Source organism: Neolamprologus multifasciatus, unplaced genomic scaffold, assembly GCF_963576455.1.
Source record: "Neolamprologus multifasciatus unplaced genomic scaffold, fNeoMul1.2 chr13_unloc_1, whole genome shotgun sequence".
NCBI lineage: Eukaryota > Metazoa > Chordata > Actinopteri > Cichliformes > Cichlidae > Neolamprologus > Neolamprologus multifasciatus.
The window spans coordinates 212,097-226,288 of NW_028181974.1; the positions used below are offsets into that span (position 1 = coordinate 212,097).

Below are 14,192 nucleotides of genomic sequence, written 5' to 3' on the forward strand. Positions count from 1 at the left end.
GCTGGTACGTCACATCATCCTTGATGACAACAACACATCTGAGATGCACACTGACATTTCAGAGGGTAAGCTGAATGTTAATTCTTTAACCTGTCACATTACAAAAACTTGAAAAAATCCCCTTTAAAGAACCTTTAAAGGTGCCCCAAAGAACCATCAAGAAATGGTTCTTTGGGGCACCTTTAAAGGTTTTTCAAAAAACCTTTTTTTTTAAATGGTTTTAAATCTTTCAAAATAAAATGCATCTTAAATTGAGTTAACTAGAGTAGGGTAAAATAAATACAAGCACATAGACATATATTAATGGTTTATTGGCACTTTGTATTACAGAAAAAGACAAAAAGGCATTTTAACGCTAAGCACAACACCACTACTAATAATAGCATATAAGTCATTTAAACAGTAATAATTGAATATCTTTACTATACTATAAATAAATACATATAAATATTATACTATAGATAAAACAACAATCATTACATTAGAAATAGCAATACTTTCATAACAGACAATTAAACAACACATTTTCATCAGCATGTTTGCATTTTCAGTAAAACTATTTCAAGAACAATCTTTTTATTTAAATTATCAATGAACTGCAGCCTTAAGTTATGTAAGTTAAGTTTAATGTGGGACTCATGGTCCTTTGTTAGTCCACATTGGGACAATTTCAGACTCTGACCTGCACTATGCTGGCAATCTAGGAGATATTTAATGCATTTGCCACTCTTTGCACAGCTACTGGTACAGGTGTAGTCAGAGTTCCCAAGTTGAGAACAAATGCCTCCAAAAAGCAAAATGTCTTTTTTAGTTCACTTGGATAGGCAACATTGTAGACGTGGTACAGGGAGAAGACAATACCCATCGCCAATGAAATGTCCATTTCCCCACTGTCCAGAATCATTTTTTGTCCATCCATCTGGACATTGTCCTCAGTTGAATCACTCAAGGGCTTGCCGTCACTGCTGCTGAGTACGATTGTAGGTATTGGGCTGTGTGGATCCTGAAACAGAAATTAAATTCTTGAAATGAGGAGTATAGTTTAAATAAGCATAAACAACAGGTGTCCCAATGAAAGTATAAAACTCCTGTAAAATACTGGATTAGTTCAAGACCCCCCCCCCCCCCCCCCTCACCATACCAAAAAAAATCTAAATCTACCTTATTTATGACGAAGAGATGAGAGGCATTTTCTTTGAAAATAGATGGCAGGAGAAGAACAGCTGTGTTTACTATCTGACCTGGAAAATAAAGAGAAATATGTAAATATTTTCTGGCCAATTTTGTTAATACAAAGCAGTAAAGGCCATATGAGTAGCTTCATCAGGAGTTGAATGTCTTGCAGAACATAAGCATTAGTGCAGTAAATGTATACCTAATTAACTTTTCAGTGTAATTCAGTGTAAATGTTAAGCATTTATACAAAACCAAGACTGGCAATAGGGACATGGAATCTCACCTCTCTGGTGGGGAAGGAGCCTGAGTTAGTGCGTGAGGTTGAGAGGTACCGGCTAGATATAGTCGGGCTCACCTCTACGCATGGCTTGGGCTCTGGAACCAGTCTCCTGGAGAGGGGCTGGACTCTGTCTCAGTCTGGAGTTGCCCCTGGTGAGAGGCGGCGGGCTGGGGTGGGTATTCTAATATCCCCTCGGCTTGCTGCCAGTACGTTGGGGTTTTTCCCAGTGGACGAGAGGGTTTGTTCCCTGCGCCTTAGGGTTGGGGAACAGGTCCTGACAGTTCGGAGTACCCAGCCTTCTTAGAGTCAGCACAGAGTCAGGGGGGGGTGCTGGAAGGTGCTCCACCTTGAGACTCTGTTGTCCTGCTGGGAGACTTCAATGCTCACGTGGGTAACGACAGCGAGACCTGGAGGGGCGTGATTGGGAGGAACGGCCTCCCTGATCTGAACCCGAGTGGTGCTTTGTTATTGGACTTCTGTGCTAATCACAGTTTGGCCATAACGAACACCTTGTTCGAACATAAGAGTGTCCATAAGTGCACGTGGCACCAGGATGCTCTAGGCCGAAGGTCGATGATCGATTTTGTAATCGTATCACCAGACTTGCGACCATATGTTCTGGACACTCGGGTAAAGAGATGGGCTGAGCTGTCAACTGATCACCACCTGGTGGTGAGTTGGATCAGGTGGCGGGGGAGGACGCTGGACAGACCTGGTGCACCTAAACGCGTAGTGAGGGTGTGCTGGGAACGACTAGCAGAGGCCCCAGTCCGCGAGATCTTCAACGCACACCTCCGGCAGAGCTTCAACAGCATTCCGAGGGAGGCGGGGGACATTGAGTCCGAATGGACCATGTTCAGCGCCTCCATTGCCGAAGCTGCTGCATTGAGCTGCGGCCGCAAGGTGGTTGGTGCCTGCCGTGGTGGTAATCCCTGAACCAAATGGTGGACACCAGAGGTGAAGGGAGCCACCAGGCTGAAGAAGGAGTTCTATCGGGCTTGGTTAGCCTGTGGGACTCCGGAGGCAGCCGACAGGTATCGACAGGCCAAGCGGAATGCGGCTCGGGCAGTGGCTGAAGCAAAAACTCGGGTGTGGGAGGAGTTCGGAGAGGCCATGGAAAAAGACTTTCGGACTGCCTCGAAGAGGTTCTGGCAAACCGTCAGGCGTCTCAGGAGGGGAAAGCGGTGCTCTACCTGCACTGTGTATAGTGCTGGCGGAGCGCTGCTGACGTCGACTGAGAAAATTGTCAGGCGGTGGAAGGAATACTTCGAGGACCTCCTTAATCCCACTGACGCGTCTTCCGAGGAGGAAGCAGAGTCTGGGGATGAGGGGAATGACCCGCCAATTTCCGGGGCGAGGTCACTGAGGCAGTTAAACAACTCCTTGGTGGCAGAGCCCCTGGTGTTGATGAGGTCCGCCCCGAGTTCCTGAAGGCTCTGGACGTTGTAGGGCTGTCTTGGTTGACACGCCTCTGCAATGTTGCGTGGAGATCAGGGGCAGTACCCGTGGACTGGCAGACCGGGGTGGTGGTCCCCATCTTTAAGAAGGGGGACCGGAGGGTGTGTTCCAACTACAGGGGGATCACACTCCTCAGCCTCCCCGGGAAAGTCTATGCCAGGGTGCTGGAAAGGAGAGTTCATCCGCTAGTCGAACCTCGGATACAGGAGGAACAATGCGGTTTTCGTCCTGGTCGCGGAACACTGGACCAGCTCTTCATCCTCTCGAGGATACTTGAGGGTGCATGGGAGTTTGCCCAACCAGTCTACATGTGTTTTGTGGACTTGGAGAAGGCATTCGACCGTGTCCCTCGGGGTGTCCTGTGGGAGGTGTTGCAGGAGTATGGGGTGTCTGGCCCATTGCTACGGGCCATTCGATCCCTATACAACCGTTGCAAGAGCTTGGTTCACATTGCCGGCAATAAGTCGGACTCGTTCCCGGTGGGTGATGGGCTCCGCCAGGGCTGCCCTTTGTCACCGGTTCTGTTCATAATTTTTATGGACAGGATTTCTAGGCGCAGCCAAGTGGCGGAGGGCTTTCGCTTTGGTGGCCTCAGAATCTCATCTCTGATCTTTGCGGATGATGTGGTTCTGTTGGCTTCATCGGGTGAGGGCCTCCAGCTCGCACTGGAGCGGTTCGCAGCCGAGTGTGAAGCAGCGGGAATGAGGATCAGCACCTCCAAATCTGAGGCCATGGTTCTCAGCCGGAAAAGGGTGGAGTGCCCACTCCGGGTCGGGGATGAGTTCCTGCCCCAAGTGGAGGAGTTCAAGTATCTCGGGGTCTTGTTCGCGAGTGATGGGAGAAGGGAGCCGGAGATCGACAGACGGATTGGGGCTGCAGCTGCAGTAATGCAGACGCTGCACCGGTCCGTCGTGGTGAAGAGGGAGCTGAGTGTAAAAGCGAAGCTCTCAATTTACCGGTCGATCTACGTCCCTACCCTCACCTATGGCCATGAGCTGTGGGTAGTGACCGAAAGGACGAGATCGCGGATACAAGCGGCGGAAATGGGCTTCTTCCGCAGGGTGGCTGGCCTCTCCCTTAGAGATAGGGTGAGAAGTTCGGCCATCCGGGAGGGGCTCAGAGTAGAGCCGCTGCTGCTCCACATCGAAAGGAGGCAGCTGAGGTGGTTTGGGCATCTGACAAGGATGCCCCCTGGGCGCCTCGTGGGTGAGGTGTTCCAGGCATGTCCCACCGGGAGGAGGCCCCGGGGCAGACCCAGGACACGCTGGAGAGATTATATCTCTCAGCTGGCCTGGGAACGCCTTGGTGTTCCCATGGACGAGCTGGAGGAGGTGGCTGGGGAGAGGGAGGTCTGGGCCTCTTTGCTTAGGCTGCTGCCCCCGCGACCCGGCCCCGGATAAAGCGGATGAAGATGGATGGATGGATGGACAAAACCCCCAAAATGGTGTTCAGTTCTGTAAGTTGCTAGCTTTAAATAATTTGAGTCCTAAAGAACTTGCAGAGCAAGTCTAGCTGCCACTGAACATTTTTTGGGATAAACATTGTGTGAATGACTGAAAATCTTCATAGAGATATATATAGCATCGAGGGTATATCAGTTAAATCTTAAAGTACATCAGTGCAGAGACGAGAAAGGAGAAATGTCAGTCTGTGGATATTGTAAGGGACACTGTGTTTACTAATGTGCTGTATGTGAAACCTTAAAAAGTGGTATCTGAGATAGGAGTTAAAAATGTTTTTGCTCATTATTGCCAAGTGCCCTCACCTTTTCTTTCAGTGTCTGTCTGACTCTCATCAACAGATTTTAAGCAGAGGCTTTTAAGGTTGCTGTTTGGGGCTATTGACACAAGCTTCGCTGCCAACTTACTGAATCCTCGGATTACTTTTTTGTCCACATCAGTTTTAAGTAACATGGAAGCCTCTTCAAGAAGCTAAAATAAAGGATAAACATATACATATTAGCTTTGTACCATAATATATACCATTATATAGCAAACCAGAACAATCATTATTTCACACATCAATTATCATTAGAGAACAAATTATAATTTTGCATTTGTTTACTTTAATTCTCAAGTACACATTGCTGTGCAAGAGGGATGTTTAGACTATTCTTCCCAAAAAACTATCATTGGCATCAGATTGGTCCAAAATTATCCTGTAGCATGAAAATAAAACCAAAGAGAAAGACATAGTCAATGTGGCAATTTCTGTTAGTGTTCTGTTAGTGTACTTTTATTACTCATGAAATAAATCTGCTGATTCAGTCACTTTGCCTGTCCTGTAGGTACGTGATTATTAGAAGTCTGTATAAATGTGCAGCACATCAGTACATACTCGTGTTTTTGCTGTGCACTATTGTTATTGTTGTTTTTTGCTGCAGTTTTTGATAAAACACTCACCACAACAGGGATAGTGAGACATGGGAATTCTCGTAGAACCTCTTCAGTAGTATGCTGAAGAATGTAGTGTGTTCTGTACTTCTGTATTTTCCTGAGGTGCGTTCGAATGACATCCACATTTGGCCTAGTTTTTTGGCACTCTTGCTTAATCACTGATACATGTTGGTCGGTGCTCCTTTCATCCTCCCCATCATCAAGAGGATTGATATCCTGGTTATTAAAAAGTTTAGCAAATATTGAGAGAAAAAAACCCCAAAACAATACTTTTAACTTTTATGTACAATTTAAAATGGCAAACAAACATTGAGCATATTTAACTTGCCTTGGTTTTTTCAAAAGGATACAGGGCTGGATATCTGATGATCTTTTTCTTCCTGAATTTGGAACTGAGTATTTCTGTCTCAGTTTTTCAATTTCCTCTACGTCTACTAGTGGTCTTCTTTCCTTTTTAAACTTGTTCTTGAGAGACTTATGCAGAACATCCTACAAACGATAAAAATGTAACTAATTATTCATAAATAGGTGCAACTAGGTCCTCCCTTTATACAAGACATTTACCAGAAAACTTTGAGTGACATAAAGCTGGTAGGTTTGCTGTAATCATGTCATAACCTAATTAGTTCCTATTTACAGATCTCTTCTTTAACTCTTAGGAGTTGATCGAACACATGATATAAAGGTTTGGAGCACCTTAGATTGGCTACATACACGATAAAAGGTAGATAAAGATTAGATAAAGTATTAATGGCATTATGTCCTACAAGCATACTCATCATGATCTTTCAGTCTATATGTTAATACCTCTACCTTTTAATAATAAAAATAATAATGTATACTTTATTGATCCCCACAGGGAAATTTCTCTCTTTGCATTTAACCCATTCAATCAGTGAAGCAGTGGGCAGCCACTAATCAGGCGCCCGGGGAGCAGTGTGTAGGGACAGTACCTTGCTCAAGGGTACCTCAGGGTAGCCGTTCAGTTGATTCAAACCCCCGACCTTCCGATCATGGGGCAACCACACTACCTACTGAGCTATCCGTGCCCTATTTTCAAATTTAATTTTTTAAATACAAAAACTACACTATCCTGATACAAAGGCAAACAGAGCTGATATAATGCTAAATTTCACACCATTCACTTGAGAATTCACAGAGAAATGAAACATTAATTAATTTAAAAGAGCAATTGATATTTTATTTATTGTTTGACCATACTGCACGAGACCTGCCTCAAAAATCACAATACTAATACTTGTATTGTAGTGGCCACAAGGGAACAGATAACCTCTGAATATGTAACAATGAAAATGTTAGCATGTTACACTCGTTAGCCAATAATTAGGCAATTCAAAGACAATTTGTTGGACAATTTTATCAATGTTTGCTTTTCAGGAATACTTACATATCCAGAGCCATAACTCTCCTTCAAGAAAGGAAAACTCAGAAGGACAGTCCTCAGAAGCTCTACATACTGCACATGAGAGGGATACCTGCAAATTTTGAATGATGAACTTAAATTCTGTACATACTGTATTTTAAATTAATCAAATCTTAATTATATATAGACTTACATTGTGTCATTACTCAAGTGGTCAAACAGTGCTTGAACAAGCATGTTTTTGAGTCTGTTCTTGGTGGGTGACTTTAGTGCTGCATCTTTATTGGTCAACGCAGTGAGCACAGCTGGAGGAAACTGCACTTTGCAGTTAAACATAGGTTGGAGTGCTGACACAGTATGCTTTTCTTTGTGTTGCCTTCCACTACAAGAAGAAGTAAGAAGTATGTTTAGAGTTTGTTACAAGACATGAATATGCGTGTCCTTGTGTCCTGCATCAGGAATATCTGCATATTTAAAACGTACAATAACAGCTGCTGAACTACAGAAACAGAATCATAACAGAGAGTAAGAGTGGCTGTGATATTTCAATTTTGAAAGTAAATGGGTGTGTGATGCACATCAACGCTGGAGAAACAGAACAGGGCTTGCGTCAACCCCTTGCCCCCCACCCTCCAACACCGTAAACCTAGGGGAGGGGAAACACTGAATTGTATGAATGTACAATTCAGTGAATCATGTCCAGTCAACTTAAGACTCACTCTTTCAGCTTCTCTACAGCAGACAAAAATTTCACTTGGTCTTTCACTTTTGGAAAAAGACGCTCACTCATTCTTTCAGTCATCTGCAGAAGAGTCGATCCATCGATTTCATTGTCTGTGGCACAGAAAAACAATAAGACACAATCAAAACAGAAATGAGCATGTCGAAGATAAAGAATAAAAATATCATAAAACATTACTAAAAAGACAGCTATGCGTTCATTAGTGACTGTAGATGATGACAGACATGTGGAATAGCCAAAAAGTGGTTAAAATCATTTTAACAGTGGTTGACAACTCCTAACTAAAAAGTCATGGTTTAGGATGTATCTTACCTAACTTTGGTATGGACTGCCTTAAAAGGTCGGTGGATCAGTGTAATGAAGTCTTGTGGTCAAGACTTCATTACACTGATCCACCGACCTTTTGAGGTAGACTTTCATGCTTTGGACGCATACAGATGTGATGGTTCACATCTGTATGCGTCCAAAGCATGAAAGTCTACCTCATCCCCAGGCTTGAATATCAACAGATCATCAGTCTCTCTGATGTGGTATGATTGAAGGTGTCTTATAAACTCCAGTGTTGTGAAAAGTCTTCCAACAAGAAACCATTTTGCCCTGATATACACAATCAGGACTATTTTCACAAACAGTGAAATTTGCTCTGCATGCACAAGTTCCAAAATGAAGAAATCTCCAACTGCATACTTTACAGAGTTTAAAATGATGCATTTACTCGTCCAGAGTTTCTCATCCACAGTAACGGCTGTCTCCAAGTTCAGCAAACAAATCTGCAAGTTCACTGGAAGTTATTGAAGTGATAAGTTATTAACTGCTGCTTGTGTATGATCGCTCCTGATGATCCGTTCAGGCTGCCACTCCCAGCATTGACGAAGCTGATTCCTCTTTGCCAAAGTCTGACAAATATTAATATAGTTATTGGTGATTCTTGCTACTGTCTTGAAATATTGATGTCTGGCTTCAAACCTCATGCACCAATGAGAGCAGAGTGACCCATAATCAAGGATGAGCCGAGGATAATGTAGCAGAAAATGCAGCTTGGGTGTAAACACACCAGTGTATGGTGTAACTGGCCCATGTAAAGTTCTCTATAAGTTCACTCAGAGCTCGTTCACATGATTGGGGAAATTCAACAGTTTCCTGGATGACAGGGTCACAGTCTGGGGCAGACTCTAATCCTTGTTTCTGATATTTATGTTTCTTCCTTATGTGATTTTTCAAAGATTTCACAGACAAAAACTTTCTGGGACAGTCTTCTAGTCTGCAGACAATGAAGAATCCACATTCACTTTCATGGTATATCTGTTGATGTTTCAGCAGTTTTTCATATGTTGGTTTTCTTGTGGAGCACCGTGGACACTGATATGGCACATCCATAGAAATGCTCACCTACAAAGACCTGTTGATAATCTGCCAATTCATTTTCCCCAAGCCAAAGAGATACTTCTCCAACAGCCCACTGCTGAGCCATGATCTGTTAAAACAAAACAAAATCCCATAACATTGTTATTCTGTGACATCAAAAACGTATTTATTTATTTTTTGTTCAATCATTTTCCAAGCCGCTTTATCGTCATAAGGATCGGAGGGGTGCTGGAGCCTATCCCAGATGTTTTTTTAGGCGGCGTAGACCCTGGACAGGTTGCCAGTCCATGGCAGGGTCGTCATTCAGATATGACGACCACATAGAAACAGGGAGAACATGCAAACTCCACACAAAAAGGCACCCGGTTGACCCCGGGAATTGAACAGAGTCTTTCTAGCTGTGAGGCAACAGCGCTAACCACTATACCACCGTTTATTCAAACTTTTAAGCCACACTTAAAAGTTAAAATTGTGTCATATCTCCAGTGTTTCCTCGGAGGGCGCTCTCTGCACCGGCGCTGTGATCGACCGTGGCTGCTGGGGCTCTGGGGGTCCTCTCAGCCTGGCTGGGGGGCTTCTTTGCCTCTCACACACACTAAGCAGTTGTCAAACTCTCAAATGCAGTAAGCAGTTGTCATACTCTGACACGCACTAAGCAGTTGTCATACTCTCACACACACTAAGCGTAAGTGACGGAGTTACACCGTCCTGGGCCGCAGACAGCTGATCTGGGCGCATACACGCACCGCCACCATTAGTTTCTACAATTACCGTGGCTGCGTGTCAACCGGGAAGATAAATAAAAAGGGGTGAGAGGTATATTTCAAGCGGCGCAGAGGGTGGCCAACATATTTTTCCCACTTACCTTTAATAAAGCCGGTCGCGTAAACTCGCTGTGATCGCCGATTATACGAGTGGTTATGCAAGCCGATGGTATGGTGTTCCGGGGTTCAAATAGTGGGTTTACGTGCTTGAAAGATCACGTGAACTGCATTATTTTTGTTTGTTTTTTTTGTTATTGTGAAACACTGTAGGCTGCCTGGAATTGGCCATAAATGTCTGTATTTACATATATATGTATTGTAGGAATACAGCTGGAAATAAGCTGAGGGGAAAAGAGTGTTTGGTAAAAGAAATAATAAAGAGATGACGATTATGCCTAGTGGGAGGGGCCATGGGGTATAAAAGAAGGCTGTCAGGGCCTACCTGGGTTTTTCGGTGAGATGTTACAGAGAGGGTAACATGCAGACTGTGTTTTGTATATAGATGTTTGTTTTGTGTTGACTTAAGTTAGTTTTCTATTTTCTTTGTAAATAATCTTTTGTGCACCTGGGAGGCCGGCAGAATAAACAATCCACACTGAATGCTTCCAGACTACGCCTGCATTTGTTCGGGATAAGTTTCGGAGAGGACCCCGCGACATATGGTGTCAGGAGTGGGATGGCTAGTCGGAAGAGGAAAACGCGCCTCCCAGTTAAGCGCACAGGGCTGCGGTCCCAGCAGCAGGAGCTTCGAGTGGAGAAGACAGCAGAGGAGCTGGCATGGGACACAGTGCCGGTGTCGTCTTCTTCAGCAGAGGAGGAGGAGGAGGTTTCCAGCAGGATTGGTCCAGCATTGCTTACAGCTTCAACCTCAGCACGTGACCCAAATGGAGAGCTGTTTGCGATGATGAGGGACTTCCTGGCGGGACAGCAAAGGAGAGAGGAGGTTTTGTTGGCAGAACTCAGGGGGCTGAGGACTGTTTCCCCTCCCAAATCTCAGCTGCATTCAGATTTTGCTGGTCAGGAAAGCCCAGCCCAAGCACCAGCCGGAGCAAGCACCACAGCAGCAACGGCCACGCCAAGCACCGCAACAGCAAGCAGCCCCAGAATGGGACTGCCTACACCTGCACGCCAAAGAGGATACCGGGATCCCCCAGAGGAGGTTCCCTCTCGTCAGTCACAAGCAGTGACCAACAGCCTCGACCAGTCAGTCTCAGAGTGGATGCGATCTGCTGGGCCGAAAATTCCACCCTATCAGATGGGGGAAGACATTGAGAACTATTTGTTGCGTTTTGAGCGAGTTGCCAAAACCTGGAGATGGCCAGAGAGTGAATGGGCCTGTCGTCTGGTTCCACTGCTATCGGGGAAGGCGTTGGAGGCCTACACTGCAATGGATGAAGAAAGAGCCAATCGTTATGAAGATTTAAAAGCTGCGTTGCTAACCAAATTTGACATTTCCCCTGAGACGTATCGGCAGAAGTTCCGGTCCAATACAGTTCCACCTGGTGAGAGCCGTGGGAGTCCAGCCTTTACCACTGACTCATACTGCTTCTAGGAGCAGACAGACCTTAGTGATCGGTCTATCCAGTTCACTGGTCTTGGTCTTCACATGAACCCTGCGAACAAGGCCATGTTCATCCGGCATGGCTTGAGTGACTCTACCAATGAGCCAAGAGTTTCTCGGTGCTGTTTCGTCCACGAGCAAAACGATGTCTCCAGGCACAAAGTTCCTAGACACCCATGTCCACTTCTGCCGTGTCTGAAGCTGAGGCAAATACTCTCTCACCCAGCGCTTCCAGAAAAGATCTGCCATATACTGAACTTGCCTCCATCTTCGGCGGGCATAGATGTCCTCCTTTTGGAACAGTCCTGGGGGAAGAGATGGAGCAGGAGATGATTTGGAGTGAGTGCTTCCAAGTCATTAGGGTCATTGGAGGGTGTGGTAATAGGCCGACTGTTGAGGATCGCTTCGGTTTCACAAAGAAATGTCTGAAGGCTCTCCTCATCCAGACTCTGAGTTTTAAGGGTGGCACCAAGGATTTTTCTGACCGATTTAATCAAACGTTCCCATACCCCTCCATGGTGAGAAGCAGCTGGAATGTTAAAGATCCACTTAATGCCCTTTTGCGTCAACGTGCTTTCTATTTTACCGGTGTTACACTCTTGAATAGCCTTCCTAAGTTCTCGTTCTGCACCGACAAAATTGGTCCCGTTATCTCAGCGCAGCTCTACCACTTGTCCTCTTCTTGCAATAAATCTGCGAAGAGCATTGATGAAAGAGTCGGTATCCAAAGATGCCCCTACCTCTAAGTGTACAGCTCGAATGGCCAAACAGGTGAAGATTACACCATATCTCTTCACAGTGCTTCTTCCACGTTTGACCTCAAAGGGCCCAAAATAGTCTACTCCTGTCCTCATGAATGGCGGTTCATCAGGTGTAACTCTGTTTTGTGGCAAGTCAGCCATCTGTTGTTGCCCAACGATGCCATGCTGTCGTCGACACACAGTGCATTTGGAAAGAACTTTCCTGATAGCGCTGTTGGCTCCGGGAATCCAGAACATTTGCCGTAGCTTGGACAGGACATGGTTGCGTCCGCTGTGACCCACCTACTTGTGTATTTCTTGTAGAATGAGTTCAGACACCCTTGAGCTCTTGTCCAGAATGACAGGGTGTTTGAACTCTTTTGGCAAGGCTGAGCGACTGAGCCTTCCCCCAACTCTCAAGATCCCATCCTGAAGAAGCGGAATGAGCTTGTATATGTGGCTGCTCCTTTTAACAGGCTCACCCTTTAGTAGGGCATTGATTTCTTCTTGAAATTTTTGTCTTTGGCAGTGGCTTATAATCTCAAGTTCACCTTCTTTTAAGTCATCCACTGTAAGGGTTTCTTTGCGGTGGCTTAACCTGATGTTTGTCAGGTTTTGACTTTGCTGTCTCTGTGCTTTACTGATGTCTCGTGCAGTGTCAGCCGTCTGTTCTAGTCGTTCTTTGGTTCGAACCAGCAAGATGTTCTTTACCTTAAGGATCCATGCCACAGCTTTCTTAAGGCGTATCCACGAGGAGTAGTGTTCTATCAACTGCTGCAGTACATCCGGTCCTTTATTTAATGCGAAGGTGCTAATGGACACATTCTTTTTGATCTCCGGGTCTGCTGGGTTAAGAGCTTCTAGATGATCAAGATTCTTTGGCAAACTGTTGCTTGGTGCCGTGAGAAAGTCTGGTCCAGAAATCCAGACATGGTTCTGTAGGAAAAGGCCTACGTTCTGTCCTCTTGAGACACAATCAGCCGGATTGAGATGTGAGTTGTTGTGTCGCCATTGAGAAGCCATGGACACTTTTAGGATTTGAGAGACGCGGTTGGCGACAAAGGTGCGGAACCTTGTCTCGTTGTTTATGTACTTTAGCACCGCTGTACTATCAGTCCAAAACACTGACTCTGCAAGCTGTATTTGTAGCTCTTTCCTTAACATCCTGTCCATTCGTCCTGCCATAGTTGCTGCTGTTAATTCCAGACGTGGAATGGTGGTGTGTTTGAGTGGCGCAACTCTTGCCTTCCCCATAACAAAGGAACAATGGACTTGACCATTCCAGCTTTTCTGCACCAGATAGGTTACAGTACCATAAGCCTCCTCACTAGCATCACATAAATGACGAAGCTGAGCAAATGAAGTGCCTCCAAATGTGCTGGCTTGAAAGATCGCTCAACTTCAAATCCCCGGAGTAACTCCAAATCGTTAAGCCATTCATTCCACTGCTGAGCAAGATGTTCTGGAATGACGCTATCCCAGCTAATCTTTAGCCTACAGCACTCTTTCAAAATCCTTTTAGCCGGCAGAACCACTGGCGCCAGGATGCCTAGTGGGTCGTAGATGGAACTTGCAATAGAAAGAATGTTCCTCCTTGTGGCTCTTGAATGGCAATTTGGAATTTGAAGCTATCAGACTGGACACACCACTGTACTCCCAGTGCTCTCTCTATGGGCAGTACATCCTGATCCAAGTCCAGATCCTTAACTTCCTTTGCCCTTTCAGTATCAGGAATGGATGCCAGCACCACGCGGCTGTTGCTTATCCATTTTGTCAACCTGAATCCTCCTGTTTGACAGGCAGCTTTCACATTGTGGAAAAGCAACACAGCTTCATCCTCAGAGCCAACGGACTTCAGGCAGTCGTCCACGTAAAAGTTCTGAAGTATGGTTTCAATAGCTGTACTGTCAAACGGGTCCCTGTTGTCCTCAGCACACCGTCTCAGAGCATAGCTGGCACAGCTTGGTGATGACGTTGCGCCAAATAGGTGCACAACCATCCTGTATGCCACCAGAGCTGGGTTAATGTCTCCATTTGGCTACCATAAGAACCTTAATAGGTCTGTGTCTTCTGGTGGAACCTTTACCTGGTGGAACATGGCTTCCACATCGGCCATGACAGCTACAGGTTCTTGGCGAAATCTTGTGAGAACTCCAATCAGGGTACTGGTAAGGTTCGGCCCTTGAAGAAGTTGCCCATTCAACGTGAACCCCTGACAGGCAGCTCCACAGTCAAATACAACACGCATTTTGTGCTTTTTGGGATGGTACACTCCATGGTGTGGGATGTACCAAACCTTTCCATCACTGCGCTTGAGGTCGTTGTC

At 45.5% G+C, this 14,192-nt stretch overlaps 1 protein-coding gene across 1 annotated transcript; it reads right to left on the reverse strand.

The window, feature by feature from the left end:
• Positions 1-290: 290 nt before the first annotated feature.
• On the reverse strand, positions 291-9,107 carry LOC146490441 (sterile alpha motif domain-containing protein 3-like). The gene is made up of 9 exons (XM_085153215.1): positions 8,826-9,107; positions 7,414-7,528; positions 6,888-7,076; positions 6,719-6,806; positions 5,635-5,799; positions 5,317-5,526; positions 4,680-4,845; positions 1,162-1,241; positions 291-1,003 (listed from the first exon to the last, which is right to left on the reverse strand). The coding sequence occupies exons 1-9, from the start codon at positions 8,905-8,907 to the stop codon at positions 701-703; spliced, it is 1,398 nt and encodes a 465-aa protein (XP_085009341.1). The 5' UTR covers positions 8,908-9,107; the 3' UTR covers positions 291-700.
• Between the last annotated feature and the right edge of the window lie 5,085 nt (positions 9,108-14,192).

What these genes read in the sequence shown, in the direction of transcription:
- LOC146490441 (XM_085153215.1), bottom strand. Translation starts at nt 8,907, where the DNA reads ATGGCTCAGCAGTGGGCTGTTGGAGAAGTATCTCTTTGGCTTGGGGAA. An exon ending in GCTGTAGAGAAGCTGAAAGA is followed by an intron (nt 7,077 to 7,413) that starts GTGAGTCTTAAG and finishes TTCTTCTTGTAG; the next exon opens with TGGAAGGCAACACAAAGAAA. An exon ending in AGAGTTATGGCTCTGGATAT is followed by an intron (nt 5,800 to 6,718) that starts GTAAGTATTCCT and finishes TATCGTTTGTAG; the next exon opens with GATGTTCTGCATAAGTCTCT.